This window comes from Tripterygium wilfordii, chromosome 9, assembly GCF_013401445.1.
Source record: "Tripterygium wilfordii isolate XIE 37 chromosome 9, ASM1340144v1, whole genome shotgun sequence".
Lineage (NCBI taxonomy): Eukaryota > Viridiplantae > Streptophyta > Magnoliopsida > Celastrales > Celastraceae > Tripterygium > Tripterygium wilfordii.
This window is the reverse complement of record NC_052240.1, coordinates 2,839,385-2,859,161: the sequence shown is the minus strand read 5'-3', so window position 1 is coordinate 2,859,161 and position 19,777 is coordinate 2,839,385. Positions and strand designations below refer to the sequence as shown.

At 37.9% G+C, this 19,777-nt stretch overlaps 4 protein-coding genes across 4 annotated transcripts; 1 reads left to right on the top strand and 3 right to left on the bottom strand.

Annotated features, from left to right (window-relative positions):
* Positions 1 to 338: 338 nt before the first annotated feature.
* On the bottom strand, positions 339 to 8,202 carry LOC120006124. Its single transcript, XM_038856027.1, has 3 exons — positions 8,042 to 8,202; positions 7,655 to 7,945; positions 339 to 671 (listed from the first exon to the last, which is right to left on the bottom strand). Exons 1-2 carry the CDS (start codon positions 8,111 to 8,113, stop codon positions 7,664 to 7,666), a joined length of 354 nt encoding a protein of 117 aa, XP_038711955.1. The 5' UTR covers positions 8,114 to 8,202; the 3' UTR covers positions 339 to 671; positions 7,655 to 7,663.
* On the bottom strand, positions 426 to 1,270 carry LOC120006125. Its single transcript, XM_038856028.1, has 2 exons — positions 1,059 to 1,270; positions 426 to 962 (listed from the first exon to the last, which is right to left on the bottom strand). Exons 1-2 carry the CDS (start codon positions 1,128 to 1,130, stop codon positions 681 to 683), a joined length of 354 nt encoding a protein of 117 aa, XP_038711956.1. The 5' UTR covers positions 1,131 to 1,270; the 3' UTR covers positions 426 to 680.
* On the top strand, positions 5,438 to 6,341 carry LOC120006126. The gene is made up of 3 exons (XM_038856029.1): positions 5,438 to 5,586; positions 5,831 to 5,931; positions 6,012 to 6,341. The coding sequence occupies exons 1-3, from the start codon at positions 5,577 to 5,579 to the stop codon at positions 6,225 to 6,227; spliced, it is 327 nt and encodes a 108-aa protein (XP_038711957.1). The 5' UTR covers positions 5,438 to 5,576; the 3' UTR covers positions 6,228 to 6,341.
* A 2,364-nt stretch (positions 8,203 to 10,566) lies between the features above and the next one.
* Positions 10,567 to 12,078, bottom strand: LOC120005337. The gene is made up of 3 exons (XM_038854922.1): positions 11,438 to 12,078; positions 11,121 to 11,224; positions 10,567 to 11,031 (listed from the first exon to the last, which is right to left on the bottom strand). The coding sequence occupies exons 1-3, from the start codon at positions 11,463 to 11,465 to the stop codon at positions 10,819 to 10,821; spliced, it is 345 nt and encodes a 114-aa protein (XP_038710850.1). The 5' UTR covers positions 11,466 to 12,078; the 3' UTR covers positions 10,567 to 10,818.
* Positions 12,079 to 19,777: the final 7,699 nt, after the last annotated feature.

Sequence of the window (19,777 nt, the reverse complement as noted above, 5' to 3'; positions counted from 1 at the left end):
GGCAATTACTATACATGTAGATCCGCCCATGATTGCATTTGAAAATATGTCCAAACATTCTCATTCGGATGGCTCGCTATTATATTCTCCTAAGTCATGAAAATGCAACTTTTCTTTAGGTCCAATTTGAAAGAATTTTGTGTGGGGGGAGTATTGGAGACCCACACAAGAATCTCGTATCGAAAAAACACAAAAAAGTTAAGTGGCTCATAAAGAAATAGTTGCATACTTGCATGGACTCAAGCTCACGAACCATGGTTTTGTGAGTCATAAATAATGAGCATTCCAACTACTTGTGAATAAGCCCAATTTTTATAGATTTCTAACGCAAACTCTGAAACACAGAGGACAATTAGATGAATTTCAACTATGATGAGATCAATACAAGACTTGGTATCCAGACAAGAGAATTTGGAGAACCTTCATTATGCATTCCGCATCACTGTTCAGAGAGTTTATAAGTTATAATGAATATTAGTATATTACACACTAATTTATCCAACAATATATATATATTCACAATAAATTGTAAATTCAAGACTATCAATCTAATTTCGAATGAACTTTCCCAAAACAGATATATGCAGTTTATCAACTCCAAGTTTTGGAACTCCACTCCAGGCATTTGAAGGGACAGCCACACAGCACACAACTTCAAACTCAATTGCTGCCTTGAAGATTTACTTGAGGAACTCAGTAAGCTTTTGCGCTTTAACAAAATCGCCGCGCTGTCGTGCTTGCAAGATGTGAGACATGATATGGAGTCGCCGTTTGATGCATGTGCTTTGATCAAACATAAGCTTTGTTTCTTCTCTGAGTTGGGCACACTGGCTCCTGATATCCTTAATTTTCTTTCTCACTTCCCTTTGCCCTGCTTTTATGTTCTTGTGCTCCTCGCCAATCTCTGTCATCTCCTTCTTCAATCTTAGCATCCTTGCTTTAATGCTCTCTTCGTCATCAATCTGTCAGTTCACATTCAACAAATCAAGGGTTAAACAGATATAATCACAACTAAAATGTGCAAAACAATGTAAATATTAGTAATTTAGTATACAGACCTGGAGTCTTCTTAGCCTTGAAGCAGAGTAGCTCTTCTCAATGTTGTTCAAATATGCCTTGCTAAGCCCCATTGTTTTGTTTTTCCTTAATTTGTATAGAAAGCCTCGTCGATTCAAACAAGTGTGAATTGCTAGATAGAAGAAGCAGTTGGTGAATTAAGTTACTGATCAAGCTGGAGTAGATATATATATAGGATGCAAGTAGTTGATCTAACAATTTCGATGAATTAAACAAGTAGTTTCGCAGGAACTCGCCTTTGAAGTAAAGTTCGTTCTTTTGTCATGTTGGCTCGCGCGAACAGTCAGTGGAATCGCGAGTGTGGCTTATGGTTAATATTCTGGTCAGTGGGACCATCGTGACCTGATCTACCTATGACATTTCTACCTAAACAGTGAACGCGTTTTGATTCTCATATTCGTCTCAACTTCATCTTCCAATTGCCAGATCTTTCAATCAAGCATCCTCAGAGAAGGGTCCTCTTAGAAGTGGAAAGTTCAAAGAGATACATGAAAACCCACTCTTTCAGAGAGAATAGGTAAACTTTGCTCTTATGACTAAGGTTGTTATTCATACACCGGAACCTGAAACTGTGTCTGAAGCTTTCACGAAGCCCTATGAAAGGTATTCAGAGGGTGAAAGCCTCTCAATTCACAATTGAAGTTGCGTTGCTCTGCGTCGCAAAGTGAAGTAATGAATTGTTTGGGTTCTGTTTGGTTATCAGGACGGTGATGGTCTTATGCCCTGATAGGATCTCCCTGCCGGCTGTGGCTGATAAATAATCGAGTTGAGAAGGGCATGACATCGCAACCTTTAAGTGGACGGCTATGATTGCTTCTCTTCAATTGGAACCAATCAAATCCCTTCTCTTCATATCTTCTCTATACAGTAAGTTGATTCCAGTTGCCCGTCAACTATGTTGGCTTATTCTAGGAATTCGAATATTTATTTTTATCAGATTTTCTCTTCTCTCTATGTAATTTCTGAACTTATTTCACCTTCTATCGCTCCTCCTGGGCTTTTTCTGAGGAAGACTTATGACCTCTTTCTTATACTTGATGGGTCTTTCCGAATCATACTTCTGTTTAGTGCTACTGCTCTGTTTATTACTTTGTTTCACCTATACTGAATGCGCTAGCCATGCTATGCTGTATTCGCTTTAGTGCAGTAATTTATTAACCATCGAAACAAAGAATGAAAAATCACATATATAAATGAATCACAATCGGCTTTATATTAATTTCAATTTGAAGGAAAAGAAAGAGGAGAAAATGAGCCTGAAAACCACCAGAGAAGAGACATATAGCATTGGAAAGTAAAAGCACAAAACCCACCTCAAGTATATCCATTCCATACCAACCACACACCTACCTACCTCATTTTAATCTTATTGCATGCATATTTGACAATTAATACATACATGACCATATCAATAAATAAGATGAAATGAGAATTTAAAAAAGTGAAGACATCTGAGAGTATGTCAAATCAATGGAGTGAAGTGAGGTTAAAACAGCAGTGAATACATATAAACCTCTCAAAGAAACTCACCCTTGCATTTGGATAAGGAAAACAAAGAGAAAAAGGAAATATAAACTAACATACCAAGTCTTTTATTCGTAAATAAACTTCCACTCCTGATACAAAATGACACTCATATTTGTTAGTCCAAGCCCAACTCCATTATAGGGGTCTAGGGCCTTCAATGACTTTCAGAACTCACTCCTGATACAAAACGACACTCATATTTGTTAGTCCAAGCCCAACTCCATCACAGGAGTCTAGAGCCTTTCAGGACTTTCAGACTCACGGCTATAACATGTCTGTTACATCTTTAGTGGAACTTCTCTCAACAATAGTAAATTACTAATCAAGAAAAATGAAATTGCAAGCCAAAAAGACATAACAGATATGTTGCTAGGGTTTAACAGACAGTAATCTGGCTCTACCATATACGAAGGCAAGCAGCATGTAGTCCACATAGAGTTGGATGTGGAGGTTCTCCTCAACGGCCAACTTGTTCTCCTCGAGGATTCGGGCTTGTTCTGCTTCCATCTCTTCCACATTGGCTTTCATTTGGTTTAGCCACTTCTTCATGCGTTCTGTTTCTGCTCTCTTCTTTAAAACCTTGGCTCTCAGCTTCTTGACTATAGCCTTCATTTAGAAAGAGATGGCAGGTTAGGTTTTCTTCTGTTGCCAAACAAGAGGGGATGCATATTTATAGCTTGACTTCGTAGGTGGACAATGATTGTCGGCAATGGTGGACGGCTCGGTGACTTGGATAGTGGAGTGACTTTTTGACCGAACTCTTCGTTTCTTTTCTTCTGTTTAATTCTTTTTGATAAACTCTTTTAAGTTGTTAATTCATTAATTATTCATAACAAATTAAAAATCAATCCCATCGAATAAGCAAACAGCTGACGTGCGTCTGAATGCATACGAGATTTATATTAATTAATTGTCATTAGATAGTGCGCTTAGTTGTCATTTTGTATTTTGTATGAAACAATGGGTTGCTACTTGCTACCTTTGTTTTATCCAGTTGTCATTGTATGAAACAATGGGTCTCCACCATAGCTGACCTTCATGTCTGTTATTGTGCTCTGTTTTAGTACTCTGTTTCAGCTATATAGATTCCTGCACAAGCGCCCGCACAGATATACACAAGACAGCAAGAATGATGCCGAACTAGTTACCTTAGAATTTTGGTGTTTATTCTGTTTAGGACAAAACCACAAGCCTCCCCTATAACTTTTTATGTTTCATTGGTTTAAGATAAAACACCAAGTTGGGGGACGTTGGGAATACATATAAACCTCTAGTATTTCCAGTATACAAAACTAAGGTGCTTATACTATGCGGTAACGCACGGTTTGTTTTCACCCTGCATTAACCATATAAGAAGGCAAACAGCATGTAATCCACATAGAGTTGGATGTGGACGTTCTCCTCAAATGCCAGCTTGTTGTCCTCGAGCATTCCGGCGTGTTCAGATTTCATCTCTTCCAGTTTGGCTTTCATTTGGTTTAGCTACTCCTTCTTGCGTTCTGTTTCTGCTCTCTTCTTTGAAACCTTGGCTCTCAGCTTATCGAGTACTGTAGCCTTCATTTAGTTTTGATTGGGAAAACAAATGAGAAATTATTTTGAAATAAAAGAAAAAAATACAATTGGAGATGAAGACCAATTACTAGCATGCCTCTCCTTTTCATTTATTTGATTAGTCCGCGAGTTGACAACCATGCAATGATTTCTTGTAAGCCTCTCTCACCCAAGATATTCTTCTTGTTCGAATCTTATTTTTTCTTGTTCACACTCAAGATCCACGCCACTTGCGTGCATTTCTTGTTATCTTGTTTGATTTGATTCGCCGACTTCACCAACTCGTATATCTATGGAAATACATATAATTTCATGTTGGGTTGTGGGTTTGGTTGAATGATTGAGGGCATAGCACTATAGCAGTGAATATTTCGCTGGGTATCTGGGGCAATTTGGGGATAAAATGATCAAGAATCCTGCTAATTTTCTTATGACCGAAGTTATGGATTGGGGCTTTTCATTTTTTTTCTTTTTAACAATGAATCTGATTTGAATCAATTTTCATGAACTGACCAGATACTCTTAATGAACACCATTACACCAAGATCTTAGAGTCGCACGCTTAGAGATAAGCAAGGATGAGGAAGAATCGGATTTGAAGAAGTGAGAGATTGAGAGGAAGAGAGAGAAGAAACGATGAGATTTTTTTCCTTCTAATTGCAATCCTCGCTCAAAAGTTAAAGGTGACAAAAATAGAGCTTTTACCGGTCAAGCATGTACTGTCTAGGGAGCTGCAGGTATCTGATGATTATCAACTATTTTCATTTGCTGTTATAGTTTTTTTTTTTTTTGTTTGCAGTCCATTGATGTGTTTATATTTGCCTATGCAGCTATATTTTGATAAGATCACAGAGCTTAGTAGCTTACTCTGAGTAGGTCTAGGTATAGGGAGATATAGGGTGAGTTTATATAGCAACACCCTTAATCTACTCATTGAGACGTATGCAGTGAATCATTGTGCAGCTACTCAAGCTCGGTGGCGTTTTGAAAAGTCTTGCATGACAGAGATGTGTGTGTGTTATGAGAGAGAGGTCAGTTCATGATAGATTGCGATCATTCTATTCAATGGGATGGATTTTAAATTTGTTATGAAGAATGAATGAAATAGCAACTTAAAAAGATAAGTTGCTCGCGAGAGTTGGTCAACTGTATCAGTATCTCCGTTCGATTTTGTTGAAAAATAGTGGGACCCATTAACTCGGTTTTACTGACATTGCAACGAAGAGAAATCAAAGAGGGTTTTCTCCAAAGACCAAACCATCCACCATTAAGATAAGAATAATATCTGATTGTCCAAACCTGCGACATTAGCTATAAATATGAAATATGAATCCCCTGCCAGCAGACTTTTTTCTAGAAACGAGAAAGAGTAGAAAGTTCAGTGTTGCTGTTTTTGAAGAGCAGCAAAACCCGAGAAAGAAATGACTGAAGGTAGTGTCTCCCTCTCCCTCCTTATTCCATTCTACTGCAAAACCCCGGGTCACCGAGTTTGATCCGGATTTCTGTTCCGGCTGCCCCCGTCCTACAAATTCTTCTTCTCTTCCTCTTCATAAGCGGAAGAATTTGAATGGGCTAATTGAACTTCCAAGTTACGAATTTTGACAATGATGATTATGGAGTGAATGGAGAAAGCCATATTCACAAATCTCTGTCTCTCTAAAATGTCTTTAAACAGGTAATCGCATGAGGGGATCAGTCATGTCACTGATGATACAGAAAAAGGCTAAATCCACTGGATCACGGCTGCGTTGTGGGACAAAGAGAAGGAGCCTTGAGGTCTGTACCATTAGATTTCTTATCAATCGAATTTTTTAAAATAATTTCTCATTTGTTCTCCCAATCAAAACTAAATGAAGGCTGCAGTCGAGAAGCTGAGAGCCAAGGTTTCAGAGAAGAGAGTAGAAACTGAACGCATGAAGAAGCGGCTTAACCATATGAAAGCCAAAGTGAAAGAGATGGAAGTAGAACAAGCCCGAATGCTCGAAGAGAACAAGCTGGCCATCGAGGAGAACGTCCACATCCAACTCTATGTCGACCACATGCTGCTTGCCTTCATATATGGTGGAGCCTGATTATTGTCTGTAAACCTCAGCCTAGTCTACGTGTTTGTGTCTTTTTGAGTGCAATTTCCTTTCTTTTGATCAGTATGAGTGTCTTTTTGTATTAGGAGTGGAAGCTTATTTACGAATAAAAGGCTTCTCCTTGGTGCCACGTGCATTTCTCCGCTAAATTTTTATCATTTTGGATCAGTATGAGTGTCTTTTGATCAGTATGAGTGTCTTTTTGTATATGGTGCTAAGGTTCATGATGCGATTTAGTCCGTTTCTTTGATTACGCCGCTAAATTTTTATCATTTTGGATTCCCACCGATTTTGGCTCTACTTAAATGGTGCGAACTATCTATCGTCTTGGAGCTTTTAATCTATTCTTTAGAAAATTAGACTTTCGTTCTGCTGAAAGAGGTCTTGCACACAAATCTTCCAAGTCCTCTCTAGTCTCTACTATGAACATTTCGGGAATGTAGCTAGTATACATTCTATTAGCTTATAAAGTGAATGAGAGTTATGAAGTCGAAACCAAATGGATGATAGCTTAGTTGGTGAATCTCTATGAGACCAAACCGTATAGACTCGATATATCTTGAATTTGATTTTTATTTGGAGCAATACCATTATGATCATGCACTGAATTTTGGTCCAACTTGTAATTATGTATGAAACTTATGTGCGCACGGGCCAAATGCCCCGAAATGTCGAAAAGGTAAACTTGTATGATATAATTCTCGATCGACAAAAAGAGAGAGAGTAATGAATTTGATTAATCCTGCTAGGTATTATGTTGCCAAATATGCATAAATTGTATGTATATGCTTACAATATTTATTTTCTTCCTTCAATTTCATGACTAATCCAAAAAGAAATGAACAATCCTACTTGTTAAGTTTTATAGATTATAAATTAATTAATTGTGATCGACTTCTTCAAATAATCATTTACATAAATTAATTATATTTGCAGGGAAAGAAGAAGGTTCGATATCTTTAAAAGCACAATCAATCGTGCTAGAGAAGCTCAACCACACATCATACCAACAAAGGGAGGCCTATGCAACAATCCTCCATTCCTCAGAAGCATATGTATGTGGTGCAATAACTCTTGCTCAAAGCCTAATCCAATCTAACTCTACCAAAGATCGTCTCCTCCTTCATGACAAAACAATCTCCATCAAATCCCTCCAAGGACTTAGAGCCGCGGGATGGAAAACCCGGCTAATCCAACGAATCCGAAGCCCCGTAGCCAAGAAAGGTCAATACAATGAGTATATTACACACTAATTTGTGCTAAATCTCCAACAATATATATATATTCACAATAAATTGTAAATTCAAGACTATCAATCAAATTTCGAATGAACTTTCACACAACATATAGATGCAGTTTATCAACTCGCAAGTTTTGGAACTCCACTCCAGGCATTTTGAAGGGACATCAATTGCTGCCTTGAAGATTTACTTGAGGAACTCAGTAAGCTTTTGCGCTTTAACAAAATCGCCGCGCTGTCGTGCTTGCAAGATGTGAGACATGATATGGAGTCGACGTTTGATGCATGTGCTTTGATCAAACATAAGCTTAGTTTCTTCTCTGAGTTGTGCACACTGGCCCCTGATCTCCTTAATTTTCTTTCTCACTTCCCTTTGCCCTGCTTTTATGTTCTTGTGCTCCTCGCCAATATCTGTCATCTCCTTCTTCAATCTTTGCATCCTTGCTTTAATGTTCTCTTCGTCATCAATCTGTTAGTTCACATTCAACAAATCAAGGGTTAAACAGATATAATCACAACTAAAATGTGCAAAACAATGTAAATATTAGTAATTTAGTATACAGACCTGGAGTCTTCTTAGCCTTGAAGCAGAGTAGCTCTTCTCAATGTTGTTCAAATATGCCTTGCTAAGCCCCATTGTTTTGTTTTTCCTTAATTTGTATAGAAAGCCGTGTCGATTCAAACAGGTGTGAATTGCTAGACACAAGAAGCTGTGGCCTGTGGGTGAATAAGTTTCTGATTAATATGGAGTGTATATATAGAATGCAAGTAGTTGATCAAACAGTTGACAGTATGTGAGTTAGTGAAATTGTCGTTTCAATTTCGATGAATCAAACAAGTAGTTTCGAAGGAACTCGCCTTTGAAGTAAAGTTCGTTCTTTTGTCATGTTGGCTCGCGCGAAAAGTCCGTGGAATCGCGAGTGTGGGTTATTGTCAATTTTGTGGCCAGTGGACCATCGTGACCTGATCTACCTATGACATTATTAAATTCACTACAACTTTCTACCTAAACAGTGAACGCGTTTTGATTCTCATATTCGTCTCAACTTCATCTTCCAATTGCCAGATCTTTCAATCAAGCATCCTCAGAGAAGGGTCCTCTTAGTCGTGGAAAGTTCAAGGAGATACATGAAAACCCACTCTTTCAGAGAGAATAGGTAAACTTTGCTCTTATGACTAAGGTTGTTATTCCTACACCGGAACCTGAAACTGTGTCTGAAGCTTTCACGAAGCCCTATGAAAGGTATCAGAGGGTGAAATCCTCTCAATTCTCAATTGAAGTTGCGTTGCTCTGCTTCGCATTTCGCTAAGTAAAGTAATAAATTGATTGGGTTCTGTTTGGTTATCAGGACGGTGATGGTCTTATGCCCTGACAGGATCTCCCTGCCGGCTGTCGCTGATAAATAATCGAGTTGAGAAAGGAATGACATAGCATCCTTTAAGTGGACGGCTATGATTGCTTCTCTTCAATTGGAACCAATCAAATCCCTTCTCTTCATATCTTCTTTATACAGTGAGTTGATTCCAGTTGCCGGTCAACTGTGTTGGCTTATTCTAGGAATTCGAATATTTGTTTTTATCAGAGTTTCTTCCCTTTGTAATTTCTGAACTTCTTTCGCCTTCTATCGCTCCTCCTGGGCTTCTTCTGAAGAAGACTTATGACCTCTTTCTTGTACTTGATGGGTCTTTCCGAAGCATACTTCTGTTTAGTGCTACTGCTCTGTTTATTGTGCTCTGTTTCACCTATACTGAATGCGCTAGCCATGCTGCCTTCACTTTAGTGCAGTAATTTACTAACCATCGTCCATCGAAACAAAGAATGAAAAATCACATATATAAATGAATCACAATCGGCCTTAAATTAATTTCAATTTGAAGGAAAAAAAAGAGGAGAAAATGAACCTGAAAACCACCAGAGAAGAGACACATAGCATTGGAAAGTAAAAGCAAAAACCCACGACAAGTCTATCCATTACATACCAACCACACGCCTACCGACCTCATTTTAATCTTATTGCATGCATATTTGACAATTAATACATACATTACCATATCAATAAATAAGCTTCCACTCCTGATACAAAATGGCACGCATATTTGTTAGTCCAAGTCCAACTCCATTATAGGGGTTTAGGGCCTTCCATGACTTTTAGAACTCACTCCTGAAACAAAACAACATTCATACTTGTTAGTCCAAGCCCAACTCCATCACAGGAGTCTAGGGTCTTCCAGGACTTTCAGAGCTCACTCCTGATACAAAACGACACTCATACTTGTTAGTCCAAGCCCAACTCCATCATGGGAGTCTATGGTCTTCCAAGACTTTCAGAGCTCACGTCTATGACATGTCTGTTACATGTTTAGTGGAACTTCTCTCAACAATAGTAAATTACTAATCAAGAAAAAGGAAATTGCAAGCCAAAAAGACACAACAGACAGGCTGCTAGGGTTTAACAGACAGTAATCAGACTCCACCATATACGAAGGCAAGCAGCATGTAGTCCACATAGAGTTGGATGTGGAGGTTCTCCTAAATGGCCAACTTGTTCTCCTCGAGGATTCGGGCTTGTTCTGCTTCCATCGAATAAGCAAACAGCTGCCGTGCGTCTGAATGCATAGGAGATTTATATTAATTAATTGTCATTAGATAGTGCGCTTAGTTGTCATTTTGTATTTTGTATGAAACAATGGGTTGCTACTTGCTACCTTTATTTTATCCAGTTGTCATTGTATGTGTTGGTTTTGAGAGGGGGAAAGTATGGAGAGAGAGTTTGAGAGGAGGAGATAGCTCTACAAACACACACGTCTCTCTTCTATATATTTTCAACACAGTACATATATATATATACAATACAACACATGCACTTTTTCTAATCTAAGAGCCTTCTAGACTAAGCTAGAGATAAAGACACACACACAACACTTCTTTCACACGTGACACAAAAATACATGGACACACATTTGACACATGCACACACATATGAAGCACATGTGTACTCCAACAGTATGGAACAATGGGTCTCCACCATAGCCGACCTTCATGTGTTTATTGTGCTCTGTTTTAGTACTCTGTTTCAGCTATATAGATTCCTGCTCAAGCGCCCACACAGATATACACAAGACAGCAACAATGATGCCAAACTAGTTACATTAGAATTTTGTTGTTTATTCTGTTTAGGACAAAACCACAAGCTTCCCCTACAAATTTTTATGTTTCATTGGTTTAAGATAAAACTCCAAGTTGGGGGAGGTTGGGAATACATATAAACCTCTAATATTTCCAGTATACAAAACTAAGGTGCTTACACTATGCGGTAACACACGGTTTGTTTTCACCCTGCATTAGCCATATAAGAAGGCAAACAGCATGTAATCCACATAGAGTTGGATGTGGACGTTCTCCTCAAATGTCAGCCTGTTGTCATCGAGCATTCCGGCGTGTTCAGAATTCATCTCTTCCAGTTTGGCTTCCATTTGGTTTAGCTGCTCCTTCTTGCGTTCTGTTTCTGCTCTCTTCTTTGAAACCTTGGCTCTCAGCTTCTCGAGTACTTTAGCCTTCATTTAGTTTTGAGTGGGAGAACAAATGAGAAATTATTTTAAAAAAAAATAAAAATACAATTGATAATAAATTTAATGCTATAGACCTCAAGGCTCCTTTTATTTGGCCTCCAACGCAGCCGTAGTCCAGTAGTGGATTTGGGCTTTTCCTGTGCCATCAATGGCAAGACTGATCCCCTCGCGTGATTACCTGTTTAAAAGACATTTTGGAGAGGCAGAGATTTTGTCATTATGGTTTTCTCCATTCACGCCATAATCATTATTGTAAGAGTTCGTAATCGGAACTCGGAAGTTCAATTAGAAGAGAATTTGTAGGGCAGCTGGAACAGAAATCCGGATCAAAGTGACTCGGGGTTTTGCAGTAGAATGGAATAGAGAGGGAGAGGGAGAGGGAGACACTTACCTTGGTCCATTTCTTTCTGTTGTTTCATGGCAGGGTTTCTTTGAGATCGAGGATCAAGGGGAATGGAATGGGATGGGATTCATATTTATACTACATGTCGCCGGTTGGGCAATGATGATGGATTCACTTACTCATCTTTGAAGTTGCTAAGTCATTGATCATTCACCTACGCGGGAATGAGTCTAGGTTCTTCTTGTTGGTTTTCACTCCAATTGGAGATGAAGACAAATTACTAGCATGCCTCTCCTTTTCATTTATTTGATTAGTCCACGAGTTGACAAGCAAGCAATGAGTTCTGTTGGGTTAAGGGAAAGTGAAACAGTGAAGGATTAATCTACTCGTTAACACGTATGCAGTGAATCATTGTGCAGCTACTCAAGCTCGGTTGCTTCAAGAGGACTAATGGAGGTTACCCCAGATTTGACGAGTAGTCATTTCCCCAGAATTGTTGGTGATGGTAAGGAAAACTTGTTCTATCGTTTACATGCCTTTATTCATCAGATTCTGTGACTCGTTTGTCTTGTTTACTCAAAACAAATCAAGATTTTACCAGATCTCTGGTCTCTCTTCTCTCTTCTCTCTTCCTATCTTCTTTATTGATTCAAGTTGCAGGCCAACTATGTTGGCTTATTCTACTGAACTCAAAATATTTCAGTTTATCGGAGTTTTTCTCCCCCTCTCTTGGGCTTTTTCTGAGGTAGACCCTACCTATGACCTCTTTCAGACTTTCAGTCTTCCTTCTACTTGATGGGCCTTTCTGAAGGATACCTTTTGATTTATGTGGGCCTTCTCTTGACTCTTGAGTTTTGGGCTCTTGAGTTTGTTTAGACTTTAGCCTTTGGGATATCTAAGATTGCAGTAGGGCTCTCTTTTGAATTTCAACTTGTGTAGTCTGCTGTCCGACTCTGACAGAGTTCAGCCGTCTTTTGGCAGCAGAGCTTAATTCTGAGGCCGTCGCATCTACGCTTTCGTCGTCTTTCTCCCTAGAGCCCTCGGTATGATTATAGCTAAACCCATCCTCATTAGATTCCGAGCTCCATATGCGCTGCGCTTCTTCAAGCATTCTAATCGTGTACGTAATACCGTCAATGGAGAAATCCCACAGTTTGGTTATTTGGCCAGGAATCGTTGTTGAAATCAACATATATCCCACATCTAGCCTCTTTCTTTGTTTCGAAGCTTCATCGAAAGTAAAAAATTCACCGATTAACCCCCCGGTTGGGCGGCCGGTAGTGCTCGGGATAGTGTGGATGATGGCGGATAAGTGGTTGGCGGTGGTTGTGTTACAAGTGATGCTCTTTACGCATGTCTCCTTGAGGTTGCCCTTCTGCTTCAGGTCTTCCCTGGCGTCTCTCCTTCCCTGGATTGTCTAGAATCTTTTCGCATGTTTTGTGTTCTTAATCCAATAGCTTAGAAGGCACAGTTTAACAACAACATACTGTCAACAGACAAGTCAAAGTGACCGTATTTAAAAGGCTTCATAGCCTTTGTACATTTGTTGAGATGACTAATATTACAACTGTTGTCCTTCTCGTCTTTTTCTCCCTCTCTACTTCTTCTTTCTTCTCATGATCTCTGCAACTTGTTTATTCTCTGCTTAGGCAATCAACCTTCATAAAATTATTAGGTTGTGGGTGTGATGATGGTTAAGCTGGCAAAGGTGGAGTTTTCTAAGCTAGAGGACACCAGTTGACTTGTACAGGAGTGTACTGGAGTAGCATAATTTACTCAAGCTGCTGGTACAAGTAGAGCAGTAAATTTGGCATTTCTCAGATTCCAAATGAATGCAACAATGGCAAAAATTTGGCGGCGTAATCAAAGAAATGGATTAAATTTCATCATCAACCTTAGCCTTTTATTCGTAAATAAGCTTCCACTTCTAATACAAAAAGACACTCATACTGATCAAGAGAAAGGAAATTGCACTCAAAAAGACACAAACACATAGACTAGGCTGAGGTTTACGGACAGTAATCAGGCTCCACCATATAAGAAGGCAAGCAGCATGTAGTCGACATAGAGTTGGATGTGGACGTTCTCCTCAATGGCCAGCTTGTTCTCTTCGAGCATTCGGGCTTGTTCTGCTTCCATCTCTTCCACTTTGGCTTTCATATGGTTAAGCCGCTTCTTCACGCGTGCAGTTTTTACTCTCTTCTTTGAAACCTTGGCTCTCAGCTTCTCGACTGCAGCCTTCATTTAGTTTTGATTGGGAGAACAAATGAGAAATTATTTTAAAAAATTCGATTGATAAGAAATCTAATGGTACAGACCTCAAGGCTCCTTCTCTTTGTCCCACAACGCAGCCGTGATCCAGTGGATTTGGCCTTTTTCTGTGTCATCAGTGCCATGCCCGATCCCCTCGCGTGATTACCTGTTTAAAGACATTTTAGAGAGACAGAGATCTGTCAATATGGCTTTCTCCATTCACTCCATAAGCATTATTGTCAAAATTCGTAACTGGGAAGTTCAATTAGCCCATTCAAATTGTTCCGATTACGAAGAGGAAGTGAAGAAGAATTTGTAGGGCAGGGGGCAGCCGGAACAGAAATCCGGATCAAACTCGGTGACCCGGGGTTTTGCAGTAGAATGGAATAAGGAGGGAGAGGAAGAAGGAGACACTACCTTCAGTAATTTCTTTCTTGGGTTTTGTTGCTCTTCGAAAACAGCAACACTGAACTTTCTACTCTTTCTCGGTTCTAGAAAAAGTATTTTCTTCTTCTGGCAGGGGATTCATATTTATAGCTCATGTCGCAGGTTTGGACAATCAGAAATTATGGTTCCCTTAATGGTGGATGGTTTGGTCTTTGGAGAAAACCCTCTTTCATTTCTGTTCGTTGCAATGCCGAAGTCAAACCGACCTAATGGGTCCCACTATTTTTAAACAAAATCGAACGGAGATAATGATACAGTTGACCAATTCGCGCGAGTAAGCGATAACCTTCACTTTTACTTATCTTTTTAAGTTGCTATTTCATTCATTCTTCATAACAAATTTAAAATCCATCCCATTGAATAAAATGATCGCAATCTATCATGAACTGACCTCTCTCTCTCTCTCTCTCTCTCATACACACACCCACCTCTCTGTCTGTCTCTGTCATGCAAGACTTTTCAAACGCCATCTTGACAGCACTTGTGGAGACATGCTACCAATTCTGGAGACGGCCTTAGGAATGTTTGGGCGTTCAATGGGAAGAAAGTACATACATGTGCCGTTCCACTGCTCCCAACCGCATCCTTAGTATTGTCCATCTCGATTCATCAATTCCTTGTTCCTTTGGCTTTGCCATGATCAAATCCATGGCAATCAAACAAATATCAGTGAAATATATAAATAGCACAAGTTTATAAGGAATTGATGCTATATATATATACATATATATTGATGCTCAAATTTTCAATTGCAATCGTGTTTTATTCTATTTGCGTTATTTTGATTACTTTCAAAAGCTAAAATTGCATCAGCCCCTAAGTTGTATATTTTTTTAAAAAATCGTACATTAAAGGAGACTGCATTCGTGCACATAAGAAATTAAGTCCAACACCGATTGCCCTCTCTTCATCAATCATTTCGGCCTTTTAGGAATAGTTTTGGGGCTTATATTGCATACATGAGTTTCTCCACTATTAAATTCTGGAACTTATCTTGCACACATGATTTCCTCTTTTGAACTTCACTGATATGTACGTAATTACAAGCGTTTTTGAATCTCGAAAATGAAGATTTGAAGAGGGAGAAAGGGCGCTTGAGGTCAGAGAATGATCTCGCAGATCAAAGCCTCCAAGCAAGAGCAGTTGAGAACCAAAGATTAATGACTGAAATTTGTAGTTTGAGGGAAAAAATTAGTCACCAACAAGTTCTCACATTTTCACGTAAGCTAGTAAGAATATCCATTTCCTTTATTTCTTTGGTTCCTTTACAATTTTCGTATATTTCGTCTATAATTGGGTTAAGCATATTAACACCACTATACCACTAGTTAGTTCCTTATATCATAATTGATTATGTATATTATATAGTTCACTATTATATACTTGACTATGATTGTCCTTGGACAATGAATTGTATTATGCTCTCTCTTTTACAAAATGAAACTTGCCAATCTTACATAGGCCGAAACTAGGGTTAATTAGAAGTTGGAATTATTGCATATAATAAATGGACTTTACTTGACAAGTAATTAATATTTTATAGTAGCCGTTTTTGTAACAGAAAAAAGATTCTTGAGAAACCAAATGAATCTGAAACTCCTTTTTGAAATGAAACAACTCCAAGAAACATAAATTCTCGTTACTTGACCAAATGCTTGCAAAGCTAATAAAGTACATAACATGATAGGTTCGTGCGTCCTTTATAAGGTTATTTTGTTTTACTTAGACGCCGCAATCTATTAATGGACCGACCTCTATTTTCACACACACCTCTCTCTCCCATGCAATACTTTTCAAACATGACCTTGACAGCACTTGCGCAGACATGTTACCAATTCGGGAGACGGCCTTATGATATGAAAGAAAACACGTGGAGCACATACATCCATACATGTGGATGATAGAAATTCCTTTAACTTGGCCACCACGCTGTGAATTAAATAAAATACATTTGTGTTACTTATGTCTATTAATACAAAACTATTATTTATTAATATTGGGCCATTTAAAGAAGGGACCGAGGTGAGCAGTGGCCCAAAGATCTGATCTGGACTTGTTGTATTACAACCAACGTGAGATCAGCCCATCATAGTAAGAGCATCTTCGACCCATGAGATTAGGGCACACGAAATCTTCAAGAACAAACACCAACACGGAGGGCAGAGACATCAAAGGTTTGGCTATCACACTAGCCCCTTTTTGAGGATGAGACTTTTTGTAACCATCTCCTCCTTCGTTGTTGTTGCATAAAGGTTTGGCTATCACACCAGGTTTGGAGTGGTGGGGCTCTACTGTAATACCCTTTCTGGGTAGTAAAAAATTTTTATTTTTAAAAATCATAAATATAGTGTTCATCATAACGAATTCAAGGATATATTTTTTTTTCTTCGTAACAAAAATCAAATTCATCATAAAAAAGACATAACAATTATAGACCGTCGGATATAAACTTAACATATTCGATGTGTTTGATTGAAACAAATTTGATTTTTATTTCAAACAAAAAAATATCATTGGTTCATTATAAAAAATAGTACATATTTATGATTTGTCCCCGACACCCCAAGGTTTGCAAATGCAAACATAACCTTTTGCATCAACTTCGAACAGAATTTCTTTTGGAAATTGAAGATGAAGCTTGCAGACGCTACACGCCGCAGGTGTGGTCAATCATGGTAGGCTATGTTATGTTTGGGTGGTTTGGATTCCAGCTAGTGTGTCTTTTTGAACAATCTTCTTTTCTTTTATGGATAAATCTTTTGATTTGACTTTTCAACATGAAACTGCTTAATGGAATGGTTAAAGGTTGGCTTTAGGTTAATGTTTTGGGGTTCCACTATTGAGTATTTTCAACAAACCGAACGGAATAGATGGTGAGAAAACGATGTACTTGACCATTTCGCGCGAGTATTGGGTTGGGGTGAACTAGCAGCTACTTATCCTTAATATAAGATCTCATTGAGTAAGATCCCATTCAATAAATAAACAGAAGGGCAATTATATTACTGACGTATTTCTACGTTCTTCACATATGGACGGGCCTTTTTAGATGGTGTTTCATTATGCCTCTTTTGATTCAGCTCCGTTGATTCCCATCATTGACTGAGATCAAGATTACTTTTCATACCAAAAAAAAAAAAAAAAAACATGTTCCATTTTATTTGCAAGAAATAAGAGTGCATTTAGATTACACGCCCTGAAAAAATAGTCCTTATTTTAAGTCTTTATGTGAGATTCCTGATAATATATATATATATATATATATATATATATATATAATCGTCGTTTTGTATTTGTATGGAACAATTAATGGGTTGCTTACATTCAAGATGCCATTAAATTAGTAATAGAAAGAGACAGCTTCGGGAAGTATTCTTCTTCCAAGGTCCCACAATTCTTAAACAAATCGAACGGAAGGAGTAGTGATCCGGTTGAACCAATTCGCGCGAGGTAAGGGATGCGCCGATACACTTCACTTACTTATTCTTTAGTTGCTAATTCATACGTATTCTTCAAATGCCACCTAATGACTTAAGATCCATTGAATGAAGACATGTGTATATATTGCCCGTCCTCTACAAAGACATGGACGGCTTCAAGTGCTTCTCAAGTGATCATGAAAGTGGGCCTTGGAGTAGGAGAAAAGTATAGGTTCGTGTTTTTTCTTTATGAGCAAGTGCTCATACACAAATGAAATCCAGGTCATGAAAATGAAAGGGTTCTTTTGTTTGACTTGGACATCGCAATCTATTTGTGAACTCACCTCTCTCTCATGCAAGACTTTTCAAACACCACATTGGCAGCACTTGTGGAGACATGTTACGTACCTATTCTGGTTCTGGAGACAGCCTTACGGTATGTTTGGGACGAGCTCAAATATTGGAAGAGATGATGGAGGACAAGATTTAGTAGTTTACTTCTTTAATTAAGAGTTGGTTTAATTATTTATTTCTTTAGTTGAAGTGCATTTAGGAGTTTTAATTAGTAGTCAATAGGAATTCTAGGCAAATTAGTATTTTTAATTTTATTAGAGTTTCTTGTTTTTATTTAAATAGGGCTATCCGTCATACTAAGTAATCTTTGAAATAAAATAAATATGTGATTTTTTTTTAATTTAATTTTCTCTCAATTTTCTTGATGAATTCTAATCTTTCTTTGGTAAATTTCAACTTATGTTGATTTAGTTGCGAACTAATAAACCAATCCTTACTTCCGCACTGCGTCAAGAAAGTAGGGGTGATCAAGTACATACATCCATACACGTGGAGTGGCACATTCCTCTACTCCCAACCACATCCTTAATTTTCCATCTCGATTCATCAGTTATTCCTTGTTCCTTTGGCTTTGCCATCAAATCCATGGCAATCAAACAAATATCAGTGAAATATATGAATAGCATAAGTATATATTCTACAGAAATCAAGGACATCTTAAGATTTCAAATTTTCAATTGCAGTCGTGTTGTTTAATTCTATACACGCTATTTTGATCACTTTAAGCTAAAATTGCATTCATCAGCTCTAATGTTATAGGCCTCTTATGTTAGCTGGCCTCATAAAGCATGAAGTGAAAGCAAACCACAAAAGAAGACAGAGATCATGAGCGAAGCCAAAGACATGATATGAGGGGATCGTTAGGTGTGGACACATAATTTTATGTCAGGATTGAAAAAATTAAATGGGGTCCAGTGATAGCGTCCCTGAAATTTTTTGAATTATCTATTAATTATATATTCGAAAATATGAAAAATGACAATAAAATGAGATAAGTAATCCGTAATCGATAGCACATGTCTTCTTGTTTTAATCATTTGAGCATGTTTTTTACAATTGGGGTCTAAGTTGAAAATTTAGGATAACTTTTCTAAAATTTGTTATATACTTAGACTTATTTAAAATTTGGTGAGGAGGTTAGCTGACCCCTCACTAACATGCAGTGTTTTAAAAAATCAGTTGGTCGATCGGTTCAACCAGAAATTAGAGGGGTCACCGGTACGATTTAATAAAATATCGATAAAATATTGGTTTCGACCGGTCGATTTTCGGTATGAATATCAGTTGTCCGGTTTGAAAAAGTCAAAATTGAGAATTTTTCAATAAAAAATAACAAAATATAAAAATAAATAAGTAAAAAAAATAATTAATAGAGTAAAAGTTGAACCTAACTGAGATTTAAATGATAATGTTGGACTTGGAATTTATAATTTATATGGTTATGTTGGACTTTCTTATAAGGAAGTTTGTTAATTTGAGATTGAGTGTGATAATACTATAGGTTTTTTTATAATTTATTATGAATTATCAAAAATTTTAATTAATTAAATCATATCGGTTGATCGGTTGAACCAGTTGCTTGTGGCCTAACGGGCATGATTCAAAATCCGATTTTTACAACATTATTAACAAGAGGCTTTGCCTCTAACAGAGATTACACATCTAATGAGGTCAGCAACCTTGGTAGAATCGCTTTTAATTCTTGCTTTCAAAATTCTGAACATAGGATTTACAAGAACTCGGAATCCCAAATTCTGCAGAGGTATGAGCAATGTTTCCTTCTACAGTTCTCGTGCTCTTTTGGATCTCCTTATACTTCCTCACTCGTCCCTGCCCCCTGTGCAGTGCATTTTTGCTCCTTACTGATCTCAGCCTTTATTTTGCTATTCAATCTTTTATTCTACTTTTGGCACAA

Coding starts and splice junctions, on each gene's coding strand:
- LOC120005337 (XM_038854922.1), bottom strand. CDS start 11,465: ATGAAACAACAGAAAGAAATGGACCAAG. Junction 11,225..11,437: donor ACAGAAAGAAATGGACCAAG/GTAAGTGTCTCC, acceptor TCTTTTAAACAG/GTAATCACGCGAGGGGATCA. Junction 11,032..11,120: donor CAAATAAAAGGAGCCTTGAG/GTCTATAGCATT, acceptor AACTAAATGAAG/GCTAAAGTACTCGAGAAGCT.
- LOC120006125 (XM_038856028.1), bottom strand. CDS start 1,130: ATGGGGCTTAGCAAGGCATATTTGAACAACATTGAGAAGAGCTACTCT. Junction 963..1,058: donor CAAGGCTAAGAAGACTCCAG/GTCTGTATACTA, acceptor GTGAACTGACAG/ATTGATGACGAAGAGAGCAT.
- LOC120006126 (XM_038856029.1), top strand. Junction 5,932..6,011: donor CAAAGAGAAGGAGCCTTGAG/GTCTGTACCATT, acceptor AACTAAATGAAG/GCTGCAGTCGAGAAGCTGAG.
- LOC120006124 (XM_038856027.1), bottom strand. CDS start 8,113: ATGGGGCTTAGCAAGGCATATTTGAACAACATTGAGAAGAGCTACTCT. Junction 7,946..8,041: donor CAAGGCTAAGAAGACTCCAG/GTCTGTATACTA, acceptor GTGAACTAACAG/ATTGATGACGAAGAGAACAT.